The sequence below is a fragment of the Notothenia rossii genome, assembly GCF_949606895.1.
Source record: "Notothenia rossii genome assembly, chromosome: 2".
Classification (NCBI taxonomy): Eukaryota; Metazoa; Chordata; class Actinopteri; order Perciformes; family Nototheniidae; genus Notothenia; species Notothenia rossii.
In genome coordinates, this window is record NC_136904.1 from 3,714,994 (window position 1) to 3,736,493 (window position 21,500).

The 21,500-nt window shown below is 40.0% G+C and overlaps 1 protein-coding gene across 2 annotated transcripts in view; it reads left to right on the plus strand.

The window, feature by feature from the left end:
• Nucleotides 1–21,500, plus strand: part of cskl (c-src tyrosine kinase-like) — a 61,586-nt gene that overhangs the window by 27,389 nt on the left and 12,697 nt on the right. Inside the window, exons 1-5 of one of the 2 annotated variants that reach the window (XM_079663478.1) lie at nucleotides 1,395–1,515; nucleotides 5,574–5,650; nucleotides 8,635–8,748; nucleotides 9,915–10,027; nucleotides 17,924–18,143. In XM_079663478.1, the coding sequence (XP_079519604.1) occupies nucleotides 5,636–5,650; nucleotides 8,635–8,748; nucleotides 9,915–10,027; nucleotides 17,924–18,143 (462 nt within the window). In that variant the 5' untranslated portion in view covers nucleotides 1,395–1,515; nucleotides 5,574–5,635. Of the gene's footprint in view, nucleotides 1–1,394; nucleotides 1,516–5,573; nucleotides 5,651–8,634; nucleotides 8,749–9,914; nucleotides 10,028–17,923; nucleotides 18,144–21,500 lie in introns of those variants that run through there. The other variant, XM_079663477.1, reaches the window with a different exon arrangement.

Sequence of the window (21,500 nt, forward strand, 5' to 3'; positions counted from 1 at the left end):
TTACCGTGAGTGTGTAAATATAGGTATATACAGATTTTTTTATGTTTGTATTCTGGATTGTGGGAAACGGCATTTCAAACTCTCTGTCTGAACACACAAACTGAAAGATTGACAATAAAGTTGACTAGAAAAAGTCTCAGGCCGCGTCTATCGTTTTTCCAACCCAGTTTAGATCTAACCCCGCCCACTTCCGCATTACGCAAGGATCAACGTAGCTCTGCACGATAGCTTCATAGACTTCATCTTCGACAGTTATAGCGGTCGCGTTAAAGCAGGATATTGAATAGTTGTTTTTTGTCTTTCCAAAGGATTTGTTGACTGAAAGTAAATGATCCTGTAATCAAAGCCATATCGAGTCATAGCCAATCATATCATAGTCTTGAGATTGTATTACTGGTGTTTTATGATGTATAAATATCCTGTGTGTATCCTCAAATGTCGTTTAAAACGTTTTAAATATCTTATCAGCTGGTGTAAGTGCAGAATATTGAATATAACATTGACTATTACTGTGTACTTCATTTATCTGACTGCATTATTTAATGATACTATTTTATATATACACACGTTTATTCATTTAATATATATATATATATATATAAACACACACTTATATACTCACACATGTATTTAGCCTATTCATTTATACACACACTCACATACACTTTATATTAATTCATTTGTACACACACACATATATATATATATATATAAACAAAACAACACAATATAATAAAAACAGTTGCAATAATAACATATGGTTTGATCAATTCTACCCTTTTGTTTTTTCTCCCATATTTCAATTAAAATATATTTTCAAAATCAATATTGGTGGGGGCTCTTTTCCAAAGATAATCAATAACACCACCTGACAGTTGTTTCATTTTTACATGGCAAAACGTTAATGTTATTAATGTCAAATGTTATATGTTGTATTATATAACAAAATAGACATTTATAACATATTATAAATGTCTACCTTTAAATAAAATATTAAATAGATACCTTTACATCCTAAACAGAAGGTCAAAACGTTAATATGTTACATGACAAACACAAAAACGAAACTATATATATATATATAGGCTATATACAGATGTTTGCTAATGTATCCCTCTTATATCCATCAGGAATTAATATTAAATGATGAATCAACATTACCTCAGCACTGCATAAGTGGTCGTCAGTCATATTGACAAAGAAGCACTATTATATTATATATTATGCGGCGTTTAAAAGGACGGTATTTTGGTTGTCAGATTCAGATATTGCGGGTGTGCCGCGTAAGGCAGTGATGTAACCATAGGGATAACGCCAGGTTGATGCTGTGACGTAACGCCGCGTCGATGCTTGCGTAATGCGGAAGTGGGATCTAAACTGGGTTTGAAAAACCATAGACGCGCCCCGGCCACACGAGGACGATAACGGTCGTTTCCGCTACAGCTCACTATCAGATAGACGGTTCGTCCACACGAGGCCGACATGGAAACGCAAAAAACGATAACGGGTCCCAAGGTGGGTAGATCTGCAAACAAAACGCTCTGGGGGGGCAAACGGCTCCGTGTTTACGACTATACGATCATTTCCTGATAACGATGACGCAATAGCCCCGCCTCTCCCACCTCTCCTGCTCAGCGATCAGCTGCTGGGCTCTCAGGAGAGGGGGAGGAAAAGAGAGGCTCCGTTTATTCATCTTATATTATTATATAGAGTCGTTATCAATTTGTTTTAAAGCTCAATAAATAACAAAGAAAACCTCTGACCGGCACTTTTCTAATTTTGTCCGGAAGATTTAAACTTTAATGGACATGTTGACCGGAAACTGCCGCACAGTCCCTCGTCCCTTGGAAGAGGCGGAGAGGTGGGTGTTTTCCATCTGCTGGTGGACTAACCGGAGAGATTTACAGCAGGAGAATAAGCTTGCCTCGGGGAGGGAGAGCAAGAGCCAGAGCGTCCACAGCGGAGAATAAACAGAAGGGCAACAATGGCAACCATGCGGGAAGTCTTCTTCGCTGCTTTTGTGGCAGGACTACAGCGCCACTTACAGGCCTGCATATGTACTACAGCTTCTGCAGCGCTTTGGAGCGGTCTCGTGTGAACGGACACGTTTCTGTTGCGTGTGGACGGAAGACTTTTTTGATATCAATTTCGGTCCGTTTGCGTTATCGTCCTCGTGTGGCTCCAGCCTGATTAACTACACAAACTACATCTAACCTTGACAAATCATTTTGCAGTTACTGTTGGAGTATCAATACTTTGTGAAGTGAAGCAGCAGAAACACTCTGCATCGTAACTTCCTGCTCCCCGACACGTCAGACATCTTTTATTCACTGCTATCTCCAAAAGGTGGAAGCCTTTTAGTTGTTTATGAACGATCTGTTTTCCCGTGAGACGTTTCTAACGAGGCGGCTTGTTTTGATTCTGCCAGCTCTATCCTTTACTTTCTGTTGAGCAGAGAGGCTCCAGGGTCCTGCACGGAAACTAAAGATAACATTGCTTTCATTATTATTTAAAGTATAATCCCCACGCAGGGATTTGTCTCAGTGAATGCATCAGACAGACCTCCACTCTCTGCTTCTAACTCCCTCATGAAGCCCCGCCTCTTCTCCTGAGTTTATGGACATCTTGTAGATTGTTGCTTTTATTGCTTTTAAATTGTCTGTTGTTTTTTACTTGTACTTGTTTATGATGTGTGAGCTGAGCTGTGTGATTGTTGTATGTTGTGTTTGTGTATTTGACTGAACAGCACTTTGGTCTGGAGGTTTTAAAGTGCTTTATAAATCAAACTGTATTGTAAATATGAATGTGATAGAGACAGTTCATACATGGAGCTCCTTGGATTTGATTTGGTGCAGTGCAATGGTTACAAGCTTAAAACCGCCTTAGGTTTATTATGAATTTAGTCAAAGTGACAATGTATTGAGCGTTGTCACTTTGACATATTCTGCCGTCCCTTACATATTGGCTGTAGTCGCTCTAAAGGAAGTGAGTACCCTTGTTTACTCTGGACTCCCAACTGAAGCCCCTCCTTATCTTGTACACATGTCTGGAAAATAAACGTCAGACACTTCCTGTTCTCTTGGCTGTTGGGAAGTGAGATGGAGTACACATACTTCCTTATTGTACTTAAGTACATGTTTCTGGTATCTTTACTCCACTACTTATTTTTATGAGGACTTTTTACTTTGACTTCTTACATTTTGAACACAAATACCTGAACTCTCTACTTCTTACATTTTCTAGTACTTCTACTTTTACTAGAGTATTTTGAAAGTATCTGTACTTCTACTTGAGTAAAAGATGTGTGTACTTCTACTTGAGTAAAGGATGTGTGTACTTATACTTGAGTAAAGGATGTGTGTCCTTCTACTTCAGTAAAGGATGTGTGTCCTTCTACTTGAGTAAAGGATGTGTGTACTTCTACTTGAGTAAAGGATGTGTGTGTACTTCTACTTGAGTAAAGGATGTGTGTACTTCTACTTGAGTAAAGGATGTGTGTACTTCTACTTCAGTAAAGGATGTGGGTACTTCTACTTGAGTAAAGGATGTGTGTACTTCTACTTGAGTAAAGGATGTGTGTACTTCTACTTGAGTAAAGGATGTGTGTGTACTTCTACTTGAGTAAAGGATGTGTGTACTTCTACTTGATTAAAGGATGTGTGTACTTCTACTTCAGTAAAGGATGTGTGTACTTCTACTTGAGTAAAGGATGTGTGTGTACTTCTACTTGAGTAAAGGATGTGTGTACTTCTACTTGAGTAAAGGATGTGTGTACTTCTACTTGAGTAAAGGATGTGTGTACTTCTACTTCAGTAAAGGATGTGTGTCCTTCTACTTGAGTAAAGGATGTGTGTACTTCTACTTCAGTAAAGGATGTGTGTACTTCTACTTCAGTAAAGGATGTGTGTCCTTCTACTTGAGTAAAGGATGTGTGTCCTTCTACTTGAGTAAAGGATGTGTGTCCTTCTACTTGAGTAAAGGATGTGTGTCCTTCTACTTGAGTAAAGGATGTGTGTCCTTCTACTTGAGTAAAGGATGTGTGTCCTTCTACTTCAGTAAAGGATGTGTGTCCTTCTACTTGAGTAAAGGATGTGTGTCCTTCTACTTGAGTAAAGGATGTGTGTACTTCTACCCTCTCTGGCTATGGGAGGCTTTATTCTCTCCATCTTTATTCAGATTGCTGCCACTGATTCACAGAGAGAGGAACCCTTTAATGTGTGTGTGGAGAAAGAGAGGAGGGACACACACTTCCACTATCAGGCCCTCAAGAGACAGACACACACACACACCACAGATACGGGTTATTATAGACACACACACCCGACATGCTACACATTCTTTAACCCACTTGCAGTCACACACACATGCTCTTCTATAGGCACACACACACCCACTCATCCCTCTCTCGGCAGCTCACACACTCGCTCAAGGTCACCTCCAACACACTGATCATTGGAGGCAGAATGAAGATGCTGGACAGACTTGGCAGAGAGCTGCTTTTTTACTCATCTCCCATTTCCAGGATTCTGTATCCAATCTGTAAAATAAAGAGCCGCTTTCAGAGAGCGTGTGTGACCTTCACTGCACTGTTGAGTGACTGCAGTAGAAAGACATGTTTGTATTGTTCTATTCTTTACAGTCAGTGAATAACATTGAAGTCCTTCTTTAACCTGTGGAAGGTCCCTGAGCACTTTCACCAGCCGCTAAAACATTATTTCTTACACTTCTGAAGCCATTCACACGGTTTAGAGCACAGGTGTCAACATCAAGGCATAAAATACAATAATTAAAAGTTATATTCCGCTTTACTTAAGTACAGTGTCCATAAACGACATGTCCCACAATGCATCTCATCTTGTTCCCTGTGACTGAGCGTCTTAATATTGGCCGTTTCTAGCAGCTACCAAGTTGTACACATTAAAGAGGAACATTGACACAAAACACAGAGCCAAGCACGCTCACTTTAACCGGCAAGGAAAGCAAAAAAACGTCCAAAGAATCGACCGAACACGTGATCGATCGGTCAAAACGTGTCCGATGTGACAACTGAGAACATTCATAAACACACCTCCGCCCCTCAAAGACTGCAAGCACTAATATTTAGAAATACGTATGGCTATTTTACTGATATATATTTAGACTAAGTGTAAATATGCACTTTGACATTGAATGTTATCTCGTTGCACTGTCATCGCTACGACCTCTGCTTTTACCACTCTAATTTATTTACTGTGTCTATTTGTGACTGCAGTGAGAGTTGCCAAAGAAGTGTCGTTGTACTTTGTATGATGACAATAAAGATATATTCAATGACATGTCTTTACGGCACCAACGAGAGTAACATGGATTTATGTCGAGTAGCGTTACGGTCCTTTCAGGTTTTTCGTTGATTGCAAAATTAAAGTATGAAACTTCATTTGACTATGAACTCTCCTCACTATATTCAGACGATAAACTAAATGTTTAAATCCTGTAAAGGCAGGACGATGATGTTTTGAGGACGACTCGAGACGTGTTCCAGTCTCAGCGTCTACTATAATCCCATTCTAATGCTTTGCTTGTATTTCTTCCAGCTCTGATGGTTGTAGCTGAACAGTGAGCGCTTCCTGTCTGAGGAAACCTGTCCAACTCCATCATGTCTGGGGTGCTCGTAAGTAACACACTTTGGTTATTTCTACAATGTATTCCCACTGTACAGATTCACAGGTGCAAGGCAAGTTTATTTCTATTTGAGATGTTTCTATTTTGGAATTGTTTATTTCTACGCCTTTAATGTCTCTTATGTGAAATGCCTGGTCTGATATGCTGCTGCATCTCCAATCACTCCCACATTGGGATCAATAAAGTACTTCTTATCTTATGTTATTGCCATAGTGCCACTTTCCTTTCAGCAACACACACGTTGTTGGCTTTTTAAAAAAAAAGTGACTACAGCTTCCCGCTACACGTGGGTTGTTGTTTTTATGTGTCATGGGCAGGGCTATATTTTAAATGACCAAATAACCACAGCAATGAATTAATAAATAATAATAATAAAAGTGCAAGTAAATACAAATAATATAGAATAGAAATAGGAGGAGCATCTCACACACACACACACACACACACACACAGACACACACACACACACATACACATACACATACACATACACACACACACACACACACACACACACACACACACACACACACACACACACACACACTGTCAGGAATAAAGCAGCTTATTCAAAGCGTCCGCAGCCTAGCTGTCATTTTCCATTTGCGTTTCAGAGTGACACTTTGCTTTGACATCAGTTGCTTTTCGTGAGGTGAAATAAATGACACCAGTTGTGTTTCATGTGCCCATGATAGCTTGTCGTGTAAATTGTCCACAGAGTAAAAAAAAAACATAGTATTATGATTTGAGATTTAGATTAGTTTCATCGAGTTTCTTCTAGTTCTTTGCACCGAACAAACACATTTCCATCAGATGATGAATCACGTAAGTACAGATACTGGTGTTTAAAAATACTCTGGTGAAAGTAGAAGTACTGACTAAACTTCTTTCCTCAAGTCAAAGTAAAGAACTTTGAAATGTACTTCAGTAAAAAGTACCCATAACTAGCAGCTGTTTTAAAGAGTACCTGACCTCCCTTTATATTAATAGAACAATAATGTCATTGTTAGCTAATGAATGTTTCCATGCTGAACAACGGCAACATGACAACGTTTCTATTGGTCCCTCTTCTTTAGAGAAGACCAGGAAATGATGGATACACGGATCGTGTTCAAATCAATAGGCACGCAATGACTCTAAATAATAATGATCACGCCACCAAACACACATTCAGACTAAAGGAACCAGCCTGTTTGGAAAATGAGAGAAGTAGAAAGTACAGGTATTTGAGTTCAACATGTAAGAAGTAGAAAGTACAGGTATTTGAGTTCAACATGTAAGAAGTAGAAAGTACAGGTATTTGTGTTCAACATGTGAGAAGTAGAAAGTACAGGTATTTGTGTTCAACATGTAAGAAGTAGAAAGTACAGGTATTTGTGTTCAACATGTAAGAAGTAGAAAGTACAGGTATTTGAGTTCAACATGTAAGAAGTAGAAAGTACAGGTATTTGTGTTCAACATGTGAGAAGTAGAAAGTACAGGTATTTGTGTTCAACATGTGAGAAGTAGAAAGTACAGGTATTTGAGTTCAACATGTAAGAAGTAGAAAGTACAGGTATTTGTGTTCAACATGTGAGAAGTAGAAAGTACAGGTATTTGAGTTCAACATGTAAGAAGTAGAAAGTACAGGTATTTGTGTTCAACATGTGAGAAGTAGAAAGTACAGGTATTTGTGTTCAACATGTGAGAAGTAGAAAGTACAGGTATTTGAGTTCAACATGTAAGAAGTAGAAAGTACAGGTATTTGTGTTCAACATGTGAGAAGTAGAAAGTACAGGTATTTGTGTTCAACATGTGAGAAGTAGAAAGTACAGGTATTTGAGTTCAACATGTAAGAAGTAGAAAGTACAGGTATTTGTGTTCAACATGTGAGAAGTAGAAAGTACAGGTATTTGTGTTCAACATGTAAGAAGTAGAAAGTACAGGTATTTGAGTTCAACATGTAGGAAGTAGAAAGTACAGGTATTTGAGTTCAACATGTGAGAAGTAGAAAGTACAGGTATTTGAGTTCAACATGTGAGAAGTAGAAAGTACAGGTATTTGAGTTCAACATGTAAGAAGTAGAAAGTACAGGTATTTGAGTTCAAAATGTAAGAAGTAGAAAGTACAGGTATTTGAGTTCAACATGTAAGAAGTAGAAAGTACAGGTATTTGTGTTCAACATGTGAGAAGTAGAAAGTACAGGTATTTGAGTTCAACATGTGAGAAGTAGAAAGTACAGGTATTTGAGTTCAAAATGTAAGAAGTAGAAAGTACAGGTATTTGAGTTCAACATGTAAGAAGTAGAAAGTACAGGTATTTGAGTTCAAAATGTAAGAAGTAGAAAGTACAGGTATTTGAGTTCAACATGTAAGAAGTAGAAAGTACAGGTATTTGAGTTCAACATGTAAGAAGTAGAAAGTACAGGTATTTGTGTTCAACATGTGAGAAGTAGAAAGTACAGGTATTTGAGTTCAACATGTAAGAAGTAGAAAGTACAGGTATTTGTGTTCAACATGTGAGAAGTAGAAAGTACAGGTATTTGAGTTCAACATGTAAGAAGTAGAAAGTACAGGTATTTGAGTTCAACATGTGAGAAGTAGAAAGTACAGGTATTTGAGTTCAACATGTAAGAAGTAGAAAGTACAGGTATTTGTGTTCAACATGTGAGAAGTAGAAAGTACAGGTATTTGAGTTCAACATGTAAGAAGTAGAAAGTACAGGTATTTGAGTTCAACATGTAAGAAGTAGAAAGTACAGGTATTTGTGTTTAAAATGTAAGAAGTCAAAGTAAGAAGTAGTCAGAAAAATAAGTAGTGGAGTTAAGTACTGATACCAGAAAAATGTACTTAAGTACAGTAACAAAGTATTTGTACTCCAATACTTCCCACCTCTGTTAATTCCTCAGTTCACCTCATCATGCTGTCCTTAATATTGATCTCTCTCTCTCTCTCTCTCTCTCTCTCTCTCTCTCTCTCTCTCTCTCTCTCTCAGGCACCGTGGTCCAGTGGCACAGAGTGTGTAGCCAAATATAATTTCCAGACTGCCAACGAACAGGACCTGCCTTTCTGTAAAGGAGATCTGCTCACCATCATCGGAGCCACCAGGGTGAGTCTGGGGAATGGTTACCTTGCATTAAAGAAAGCACTGAAAGATGCTGTCCTGGCAGAATGATCATTACTCTGGGAACGGGCCGAGACATCGTTGTTTGAATGCACTTCTCCATGAGGCTAAACAGTTCAGTATAAGATGCATCACAGCCGCTCCATTTGCAACATCAACAAGAACAAATATATAACACGAGAAGCAAGGAAAACCAACATTTCAAATAGGATCACCATCAATGAAGAGACACATGTTTAAAAAAATATATATATATCCCACAAATGAAACTTGTGCTTGTCTTAGATTGTACTTCTTAAATATAAATGTATAAATATATTACACATGTTTTAATAAGCCCACTTTTCAAATAAATTCATTCAGATAAAGTTGAGAACAATTTCTAACAAATCTAAGTTGTTAATAATAACTTATTTAAATATCAAGCTTGAAATAAACCCTTCATATTTCCTCTCATTATATCTCTCTGAGGTTTCTGTGTTAAAGCCTGAGCTGCTAACCACATGAAGTAAACCCTACAGAGAGCTGGGATGGACGCTGTGGTTTTTCTTGAGGCATTTTCAAGTATCAAGAATAATTGACCTACTTTTCATTGATTTTGCTAACTTATAACTTCACTTATTACACCTCACCTCCAGTTCGTACATCTTTCTGTATGTGGCCCTCAGGACCCCTCTGATGTATAGAGTGACTTGGTAACCATATATATATCCTTTATTGAACCAGGTAAAAGTCTCTTTGAGATTCCAATCTGTTTTTCAACCTGGCCAAGAGAGCAGCATGAACAAAGTTAAACAGATAGAACACAGACATTACAGGCAGAGGAATACAGCTGTGCAACACAAATGAAACCGGTCAATATGCGAATACAAGAACTATTACAAACTGGCACCATTTTAAAACGACTTCAATGAGAAGTCACATCGACCAATGGATTCTTGTTCTCTTGAATTCCCCCGTAGTGATCAAACATGAGAGTTTCAGCTCCTTCTGTACTTTATTCCACGCTGTGGGGGCAGCATGTTTAAAAGCTGTTTCACCCAGTTCTGTTCTCACTTTAGGAACCAGCATCTGAGTAAAGCCTTGGGAGCGCAGGCCATATTGAAACCATGATTAGCAGCAGTCTTTAAAGCTGTGTCGTTGTGTTTCAGGATCCTAACTGGTACAGAGCGAGGAACACGGTGGGAAGAGAGGGAACCATCCCCGCTAACTATGTCCAGAAGAGAGAGGGGGTGAAGTCAGGAGGGAAGCTCAGCCTCATGCCGTGAGTATTGGACTCACAACGAGAGAGAAACACTTAACAAACTGTCCGTCTGTGTATGGGTTTATTTGAATTGTATTTTTTTTTTTGTCAACACACTCACCTCAAACACATGTTATTTATAACATATAGCGCTTTTCCTGGTGCTCAAAGAGCTTTGCAAGCACATAAAGAAAAAAAATAACAACACAAATAAAAAGTGTTAAGCTAGGTGGAACTGGGGCGAGTGGATTAGGAGGTGAAGGCAAGAGAGCAAAGGTGAGTTTTGAGTATATTATCTGCAGTATATTCATCACAACCAGTGGAGCTGTGAGTCGTCGACATGTTTTCCACATACGCTCCGTTTCCTTTTCACCAAGTTGTCGTCGCCCCGCTCGTTTCTGTTCCCTGCAGCGAGGGGAAAACCTAGTTCTATCTTAAAAGCATCAAAAGATGGAGACTCCATGTTTTCCCGTCGCTTGTTTTGTTCTGTGTCTGCTCTCCTGCGCTCCACACTTCAGTCTGAGCCTTTGAAGCAGCAGATATCAGACAGAGGGAAACAGAACGAGAGGCGTATGCACATGAAGCGAGACAGGAACGCAGAGAGCATGCAGTATCTCCACATAGACCTGGAAACAAACACGTCTTTAAAGGGACACTTCCCCCATAATCAGAAATCCATATGTTTCCTCTTACCTCCAGAGCTAGTTATGGATTTAGATAGTTTGGTGTGAGATGCTGCACGTTGGAGGCTGAAGAGATGTCAGCCTGGTGCTCAAAGTGCCAAGAGACTCCATGTTCAAACCTCTACAGCATTTCCTCTTTTCAGAAACCATGATCCACTTACTCAGGATAACTCGTAAAGCTGGTTTTGAGGAGCTTTACGTCGGAACTATTTCCTTTCTACCAAACTGTACCTGCTGATCGTGTGACTGCGCAGAAGGAAGCGTGAATCATCTAGAATCTAGATTGATAATAACTAGGGTTGGGAACCGAAACTCGGTTCCAGATGAGAACCGATAAGAAAATGCCGGGTACCCATACAAAATACAAAATGTTGGGTCTGCTTAACGGTTCCTAAACACGGTAGACCCTGTATTCCACCGGGTCCGTCTGCGCCCCGGTGGGATACAGGGTAAGAGCGGACTGGCCATCTGTGTGTTCTGGAGAATCACACAACGACCGGTCGTCAGCGGGCTGGTGATGGCCGGCTCGGTACGCTGCGGCCCATATTTTTGTTATCTAAACATTTGACCTCTTTCTTTTACAATTTTGGAATCGAAACGGGGAATCAATAAGAACCGGAATCGATGAGCAGAACTGGAATCGGAATCGATCAATTTCAAACGATACCCATCCCTAATAATAACACTACAGGTTAAAGGAAAAATATGCATGTTTTATGGGGTATTTAACAGTGCCTTTAAACTTAAGACCAGATGAGTAGTGATGTGAGATACTGTAGGATTATAAGAAGATGATAGGGACCCTCTTTGTGAGATATCTCATCATTTACTATTTAAATCAATCGAACGTGTGGGAGAGAAACTCCCTCTGGAGAGAACACACTTTAGCAGACCATTTACATGCACTGATACGTCCCTCTAAAGTCTATCAGCGTTTCCAGTGTTGAGCAGTTTGATGTGTTATTAAGGCTGGTCATGTTGTTTTCCTGAAGACATGCAGTACACAGCTTGAGAATATTAGGGGCTAGACTGAGTTGCATTATAATCCCAGGATGAAGTCAAGTATATATGGATCGCTTTGATGTTGAAGCTGGTAAAGGAGGAGGTAATGTTTGATTACTTTAGTTTTAAGATTCTGAATTGAATCACAACTTGGAAAATTATAGATTTTTTTAAAGTTTTTTAACTTTTCCTACAAAGAAGCTTCATATTGGAAACAATAGACATTGGTCCTAAACACCAAGCAAGTGTTTAGTCCATCAATATGGTATGATCGCAAGAGAAATAAATAAAATACCAGTTTAACTTGATTTTTAAATAGGCGATAATCTGTTTAGCAAAATGGTCAATTTCAGATTAATAAATGTTGAATTATATTTATTGATGCATTAATGTGTGAATCACTTTGAGGTTGAAGCTGGTCGAGGATTTATTTTTGATCACTTTCGTTTGGGTTTAAAATATATTTCGAATTGAATCAGAACTTCTAAAGTTATAGATGTATTTTCTTTTTCTACAAAGAAGATATATTTTGCAAACTTTGGACATTGGTCTTAAAGTAAGTTAAGTCCAATATTATTGTGTGATTTAAAAATAAATCCACATTCTTCCAGTTGTACATGCTGTTTTGAAGAAAGAAATAGGCGAGTTTCTGCTGAATGAAAAGCAGCTACCCTCAGATCTCCAGCTGTATGAGGCCTTGTTTCTAAACTCTGGTCCTTCTGCTGCCTCCAAGCTCTCTGCACAGTTAGTTTGTTCTCCGTCACCAGAAGTGGTTCCTGTGGGTTCTGGGTTCCTCAGGGACCTCGTTGTGAATCACTAACAGATGTCTCTGGGTTATATAAGGGTTCAGATGTAGTCCTCTGTCCCCTTTCTGCCCTGACCGGATGACACCCAGACGCAGAAAGTAGTCCCTCCTCATCTCACTCTCACTGCTGCTCCCCTGTGGCAGAAATCCACAAGAAATACCAGCACCCCCCCCCCCCCCCCCCCTTTAAAGAAAGCTCCTCCTTCCTGTTGTCAACACATAGTTGTTTACCAGATTTATTTATTTCCTTTATTATTATTTTAAAATTATTTATTTGAGGTCATAGTATATTATATTAAAAGTACAGTTTTGCAAACCTTATCTCTTTAGTAAATACAGAACAAAATCAGTAAAATACAAACACAACAGCAAGTGTGTGTGTCCAGAACAGCAAGTGTGTGTGCGTTCAGAACAGCAAGTGTGTGTCCAGAACAGCAAGTGTGTGTGTGTTCAGAACAGCAAGTGTGTGTGTGTTCAGAACAGCAAGTGTGTGTTCAGAACAGCAAGTGTGTGTTCAGAACAGCAAGTGTGTGTGTTCAGAACAGCAAGTGTGTGTGTGTTCAGAACAGCAAGTGTGTGTTCAGAACAGCAAGTGTGTGTTCAGAACAGCAAGTGTGTGTGTCCAGAACAGCAAGTGTGTGTTCAGAACAGCAAGTGTGTGTGTGTTCAGAACAGCAAGTGTGTGTGTGTTCAGAACAGCAAGTGTGTGTTCAGAACAGCAAGTGTGTGTTCAGAACAGCAAGTGTGTGTGTTCAGAACAGCAAGTGTGTGTGTGTGTTCAGAACAGCAAGTGTGTGTTCAGAACAGCAAGTGTGTGTTCAGAACAGCAAGTGTGTGTGTGTGTGTGTGTGTTCAGAACAGCAAGTGTGTGTTCAGAATAGCAAGTGTGTGTTCAGAACAGCAAGTGTGTGTGTTCAGAACAGCAAGTGTGTGTGTTCAGAACAGCAAGTGTGTGTTCAGAATAGCAAGTGTGTGTTCAGAATAGCAAGTGTGTGTTCAGAACAGCAAGTGTGTGTGCGTTCAGAACAGCAAGTGTGTGTGTGTTCAGAACAGCAAGTGTGTGTTCAGAACAGCAAGTGTGTGTGTGTTCAGAACAGCAAGTGTGTGTGTGTTCAGAACAGCAAGTGTGTGTTCAGAACAGCAAGTGTGTGTTCAGAACAGCAAGTGTGTGTGCGTTCAGAACAGCAAGTGTGTGTTCAGAACAGCAAGTGTGTGTGTGTTCAGAACAGCAAGTGTGTGTTCAGAACAGCAAGTGTGTGTGTTCAGAACAGCAAGTGTGTGTGTGTGTTCAGAACAGCAAGTGTGTGTTCAGAACAGCAAGTGTGTGTTCAGAACAGCAAGTGTGTGTGTTCAGAACAGCAAGTGTGTGTGTGTGTGTGTGTTCAGAACAGCAAGTGTGTGTTCAGAATAGCAAGTGTGTGTTCAGAACAGCAAGTGTGTGTGTTCAGAACAGCAAGTGTGTGTGTTCAGAACAGCAAGTGTGTGTTCAGAATAGCAAGTGTGTGTTCAGAATAGCAAGTGTGTGTCCAGAACAGCAAGTGTGTGTGCGTTCAGAACAGCAAGTGTGTGTTCAGAACAGCAAGTGTGTGTGTGTTCAGAACAGCAAGTGTGTGTGTTCAGAACAGCAAGTGTGTGTGTGTGTTCAGAACAGCAAGTGTGTGTTCAGAACAGCAAGTGTGTGTTCAGAACAGCAAGTGTGTGTGTTCAGAACAGCAAGTGTGTGTTCAGAATAGCAAGTGTGTGTTCAGAACAGCAAGTGTGTGTTCAGAACAGCAAGTGTGTGTTCAGAACAGCAAGTGTGTGTGTTCAGAACAGCAAGTGTGTGTGTTCAGAACAGCAAGTGTGTGTGTTCAGAACAGCAAGAACAGCAAGTGTGTGTGTGTTCAGAACAGCAAGTGTGTGTGTGTCCAGAACAGCAAGAACAGCAAGTGTGTGTTCAGAACAGCAAGTGTGTGTGTTCAGAACAGCAAGTGTGTGTTCAGAACAGCAAGAACAGCAAGTGTGTGTCCAGAACAGCAAGTGTGTGTGTTCAGAACAGCAAGTGTGTGTCCAGAACAGCAAGTTTGTGTCCAGAACAGCAAGTGTGTGTGTTCAGAACAGCAAGTGTGTGTTCTGAACATCAAGTGTGTGTTCAGAACAGCAAGTGTGTGTCCAGAACAGCAAGTGTGTGTTCAGAACAGCAAGTGTGTGTTCAGAACAGCAAGTGTGTGTGTTCAGAACAGCAAGTGTGTGTGTCCAGAACAGCAAGTGTGTGTTCAGAACAGCAAGTGTGTGTGTCCAGAACAGCAAGTGTGTGTGTTCAGAACAGCAAGTGTGTGTGTCCAGAACAGCAAGTGTGTGTTCAGAACAGCAAGTGTGTGTGTCCAGAACAGCAAGTGTGTGTGTTCAGAACAGCAAGTGTGTGTGTCCAGAACAGCAAGTGTGTGTTCAGAACAGCAAGTGTGTGTTCAGAACAGCAAGTGTGTGTTCATGCTCTGGATTAAAGGGGGGTTTAGATCCTGCTGTCCATCGCCTCGCTGATCTAATCAACTCAAGCCCACATTAAGCTGCTGTCTGAAGGGGAAGAGGAGGAGGAAGAGGAGGAGGGAGAGGAAGAGGAGGGAGAGGAAGAGGAGGGAGAGACGGGAAAGACAGGCTAAATCAATTATAGATGTTGATTATCACAAACAGAGAGACGCTGTAGAGACGACTGTTCACTGATTATAAGACCTTTCAACAAGGGGGACACGGATGGGAAGACAGTGGTTTGTGGCTGAGGTTGTTCAGACCATGCAAGACAACTGATGGATCCCTGTGGGGAAATTCAGATGTCATAGCAACAACAGAATAGGAGAGAAACACTGATAGTAGACATGGGTAAATACATACAGGGGAATAATAAGCATTTAAACAATTGATACACATCTAAGATGAGATAGGAAGTACTTATTTGATCCTAATTTGGGAAATGTTTGTGTTGCAGCAGCATAACAAGACATGGCATTGTACAATACAAATTCAAAAGACTAGAAATAAGCAAAAAGGTAGAAAATATACATGTTGAATTTACAAATTAACAATAACAAAAACAAAATATAAAGAAAGTTATTATATATATGTGAGGGATGGAATATTAAATATTAAACTGAATATATAAATGTACAGTGTGATTTACCCAGATACTGTCGATCATGTGAACAGAGATACCGTTAAACCAGGTTTCTGTGTGTAGCATGAACGCACCATACGACCCAAACCAGGCTAACACAAGGTTACTAATCTGCAATCAATAACACTCAGTGTATTGGAGCTGTCTAATCCTTCCATCAGTAGCCTGTAGACATATGGTCGGGGGGGGGGGGGTGTAGAGCAACAGCTTTATTTGAAAACTAGCACAATTCTAAACGGCTTTTAGCTCAGAAGAAAGCCTGAATTAAAGAGGCCCTATTCTGCTTGTTCAGGGGTTCCCCTATCCTTTAGTCTGTTAATTAGGTTGTTGTGGCTCCATTAGACTGCTTGTTGACTTTCAGAACACAGTACGTGTTAGGCTAATGGGCGGGACTTCTCTAAGCTGTTGAGCAATCACAACAAAGCCGGCCAGCTCACCAATCAGAGCAGACTGGGCGAAAAGAGGTGCTGCAGCACAGACAGTATGAGAGAAATAAAGAGCTTTTTTAACATTAAAGCCTGGAGACATGTAGAGACACTACATACTGACATACACCTGAACATCAGCAGGAGAGGACTCTTTAAAGTAGAGACACTACATACTGATATACACCTGGACATCAGCAGGAGAGGACTCTTTAAAGTAGAGACACTACATACTGATATACACCTCAACATCAGCAGGAGAGGACTCTTTAAAGTAGAGACACTACATACTGATATACACCTGAACATCAGCAGGAGAGGACTCTTTAAAGTAGAGACACTACATACTGATATACACCTGGACATCAGCAGGAGAGGACTCTTTAAAGTAGAGACACTACATACTGATATACACCTGAACATCAGCAGGAGAGGACTCTTTAAAGTAGAGACACCACATACTGATATACACCTGAACATCAGTAGGAGAGGACTCTTTAAAGTAGAGACACTACATACTGATATACATCTGAACATCAGCAGGAGAGGACTCTTTAAAGTAGAGACACTACATACTGATATACACCTGAACGTCAGCAGGAGAGGACTCTTTAAAGTAGAGACACTACATACTGATATACACCTGAACATCAGCAGGAGAGGACTCTTTAAAGTAGAGACAATGCATATGACCTTGGAAATTAGCGGAATATGTCCCCTTTAAAGGAGCTCATAGTTCTAATCTCTCGTCTGAGCACTTTACTTTTTGCATTTTCCTGTTATTGCAGTGTCAGTTTCCTACTCTGCCTCAGCCCTGTGTGTGTGTGTGTGTGTGTGTGTGTGTGTGTGTGTGTGTGTGTGTGTGTGTGTGTGTGTGTGTGTGTGTGTGTGTGTGTGTGTGTGTGTGTGTGTGTGTGTGTGTGTGTGTGTGTGTGTGTGTGTGTGTGTGTGTGTGTGTGTGTGTGTGTGTGTGTGTGTGTGTGTGTGTGTGTGTGTGTGTGTGTGTGTGTGTGTGTGTGTGTGTCATGTTTCCTGTTGTTTGTATTCAGGTACTTTCTCGTGACGCCCTGCTTCCCATTACCGTCACTCCATGTTTTCCACCTCTCAATCAGAGGATGTGGAAGTGTTTCCCTCTGGTTGAAGTCACAAAGCGAGTGAAGTGAAGAGTGTGTGATCTGTTGAAGGATTCAGGCCTTTTTCATGTCGTTAGTACTGACGCAGAATAAATGAAGATTTCCAATTGTTCTCCACAAGAACTGACACACATGGTGTCCCGTACACGGATAACACGTGTGTGTGTGTGTGTGTGTGTGTGTGTGTGTGTGTGTGTGTGTGTGTGTGTGTGTGTGTGTGTGTGTGTGTGTGTGTGTGTGTGTGTGTGTGTGTGTGTGTGTGTGTGTGTGTGTGTGTGTGTGTGTGTGTGTGTGTGTGTGTGTGTGTGTGTGTGTGTGTGTGTGTGTGTGTGTGTGTGTGTGTGTGTGTGTGTGTGTGTGTAAAAAAAACATATAGTCTTATACTCTGATTGCCTCTCACTCTGTTAAAGTGTATCTTAGTCTTCTATGTGTTTAAAAGAGAGAGATGGATTTAGATATAAGGAGGCAAAGGAAGTGAAGGGGGGATCTGTAATGGTTAAGGACCGGGGGGTGTAATGGTGTCATGATGGGAGCGAGGACCAGCTGTTTCCTAAGCAGAACTTCACTTTATATGAACTTTCTTTTTCACTTTATTAAATATAACAAAAGACAAACTTTGTTCATGAATCAGTTTCTCTTAAGGATTTCCTCCACACTGTTTCTCCTCCTTCTCTCCTGATATCCCCCTCTCTTATCATTCATCTCCTCTCTCCCCTCACAGCTGGTTCCACGGGAAGATCACCCGTGAGCAGGCGGAGCGACTGCTCTACCCCCCGGAGACGGGCCTGTTCCTGGTGAGAGAGAGCACCAACTACCCCGGAGACTACACCCTGTGTGTCAGCTGCGATGGGAAGGTGGAGCATTATCGCATCATCTACCACAACGGGAAGCTCACCATCGACGAGGAGGAGTACTTCGAGAACCTCATGCAGCTGGTGGAGGTGAGCACCTTGACTTTAACACTGAATGTCCTCTTCCAGTATGAGAGTAACGTGATATCAAAGGTATCAACTGTAGCTGTGAACATGACAGGATGTGTGATTAGCTAGAAGAGCATCAGGACTGTTTGAGGCATATGATAGCTATGTGATTAACATGATGATTCAGCCTCTATGGAGAGAGACATATGACAAGCATGATCATTTCTGACGTGGAGCTAATCTGAAGTAAACATTGAATACTGCTTTCTATTCCTCCATCTTGTGACTGTGGAACTCCCTCTCTTGGATATCAGCATGTGAAGGACACTGTTTGAGATTTTGCGAAAAAATCAGAATGTTGAGAAAAAGTCAGAATTTTGACATTTTGAGAAAATCGACAGAATTTTGACATTTTGAGAAAAAATACATCATTTTGAGAAAAAGTCAGAATTTTGAAATGTTGAGAGACTTTTTTTTTGAGATTCTGAAAAAAAGGCACAATTTTGAGAGAAAGTCCGAATTTTGAGAAAAGTAAAAAAAAAAAGAAATTATTTTGAGGGAAAGTACAAAAAAAATGATTTGGAGAAAAAAGTCAGAATTTTGAGAAGAAAAAAAATTTGTATTTCAGAAAAATACATAATTTTTAGATTTTCTGAACAAAAGCCAAAATGTTGAGAAAAAAGTCAGTATTTTGTTCATGACAGGATTTACTGCTTTCTATTCCTCCATCTTGTGACTGAGTAACTCCCTCTCTTGGATATCAGCATGTGAAGGACACTGTTCAGGAACTAGTTGATGCTCTGTATGTGATGACTACTTCCATTCTGGAGAGGATCACAGATACATGGATCCTGAGATTCAAGCTCAAGCCGGGGACCAGGGAGAGTTTTCTAACAAGTTGTTTTGAATTCAGTCATAATTTTACGATTTTCTGAGAAAAGTCATAATTTTTATTATTTTTTGAAATAATTCAGATTTTTTTTTAATTTTGAGAACAAAGTAAGAATTTTCAGAAAAAGTCAGAATTTTTTGATCTTTTTGAAATAATTCAGAATTTTTTGATTTTTTTGAAATAATTCAGAATTTTTTGATTTTGAGAACAAAGTCATAATTTTTTTAATTTTGAGAACAAAGTAAGAATTTTCAGAAAAAGTCAGAATTTTTTGATCTTTTGAAATAATTCAAGATTTCGAGAAAAAAGTCAGGATTTTGAGAGAAAAAATCTGAATTTTGAGAGAAATAAAGAATTTTTAGATTTTGAGAAAAAAAGGCAACATTTGAGTAAAAACTCAGTATTTTATAAATGACGGGATGTATGATTACCTACAAGAACCGGTGTTCCTCTAACAGCCTCTCATGATCAGCTCCCTGTTTGAGCTAATAACTGCGAGTCACTCAGTAGAGATCTAACCACGCCCACTTCCTCATGACGACACGCAGCGTCATGAGGAAGTATGAATCTGCCTGTCGCTTCATAGAGCGTCTCAAACACCATCAGAGGATAGCAAATACTCCTCTTGCTGCTGAACGCTGGAACGCTTCCCACCTGCACCGCCTGATGAACACACATCAGTTATTTACATCTGTTACTATTGTGATCATTTATTAACCCTTAAAGCCGGAGGTCTTCAGAGAGGGGGGCTCAATGAGTGGAGATCACACAGAACAGCCTAAACGTGTGTGATCTGGTTAACGAGCCAGTTCAGATATGCACTCGTTTAGGGAATTTCAATGAGTTTTGAATCAGTCCATGCCCTAAGACTGACCTCTTTGATGTGTGTGTTGTAGATAAATGATATGTCCTTTGCATTTCTTACAAACTACGGCTGGTTCTATCAATTACTGTCATTGCCTGGATACATTCGACCATCTGTTTCCATCCCTGGCACCGTGAAAGGTGGTGATGTCTTTAGATGTCCTTGTTTTCTTCAAAAGTCTGAAGTATTAACATTTAAATAAGTGAACATTTAGGTGTCTGTGAATTTAAACACAAAGACAATCATTTTTATCTGATATTAAACAAAGTGAAACACGAAATCTCCATAAAGTTTCCCACATATTTGCATGAACTCATACTTTATTGTTTAATCGCTTTTTAAATGGACATGCATGCACACGCACACGCACGCACGCACACAAACACACACACACGCAGGCACACACACAAACACGCACACGCACGCACACACACACACACACACACACACACACACACACACACACACACACACACACACACACTCCCTTGTCCCTGTGGAGCTTCCATACAAATCAGACTCTAGTCCATGCTCTCATTATATAATATTTAGACTCATTTTAAGCTACGATGCCCTTTTCACAAGTTTCTCCTGTGATTCTAACCTTCTGTTTTAATGACACACGGGACGGTCTGGATGCATCAGCACCGCTGTGTGATAACACACTCTCATGCACTGAAGACTGCATTAGTCATTTCATCTCACAATGTGATGCCAGAACGAGCAGATTGGTAAGTTAACATCGAGTCAAACTGCAATCATGAATGAATGAATGAAGCCGAGTGATTACGTAACTTTAAAAAAAACAGACAGACACACACACGCACGTGCACACAAATACGCACGCACGCACACACGCACACACACATCTGTATCTGCATCACGAGTGTGAATTGAAGCTGCTGAAAGATAGATTCAGGTGTTATATTTTAAAGTGTATTTTGCTCTCAAAGCCTTTAAATAATGTTGTGAGAATTGGCCATTGACAGAAAATACGTTTTGATAATGAATTCACCATAAAATGTCTTTTTCCAAGCTAATAATTGCAGAAGAAATGAAATCTCCAATAAGAGAGCAGAGAGGAGGTTTTGTATTTTCAGCTTCATTGCCCATTTTTGTATTTGTACTCTACCTTCTGTCTGTATTACATTTACATAACAATACATTTGAATGACTAAAAGACTAACTTCTCGTCATTGTAATATGTTTAAAAAGCTAAAGCTGCCATGAATAGTCGAAAAGTGCCTAATATCTAGATAATCAATTGTTTAAAGTCTTATTTAATGCAAACATGTCAGAAAATACAGTTTGTTAACCTCAATTTCACCCGTTTACACTAGATGTGAATATATGTAGGTTTAGGACTGAACGCACAAGCCATTTAAAGACTTCACCTTGAACATGTGATCCTTTGTAGAGAATGATCCGCAGACTAACTCATATTAAGATCATCGTTAGCCCTAAACGCAGTCAGCACTAATTATCACGCATCATTCACAGACGTCTCTTTGCATTCCTCAAGATGGAAACACTGCTCATAGTGTAACTAATGATACGGCTGCAGCATGTCGTCACCGTGCTGCCCCCTGGTGGCTGCTGGGTAGATTGCACCCTGTGCTCT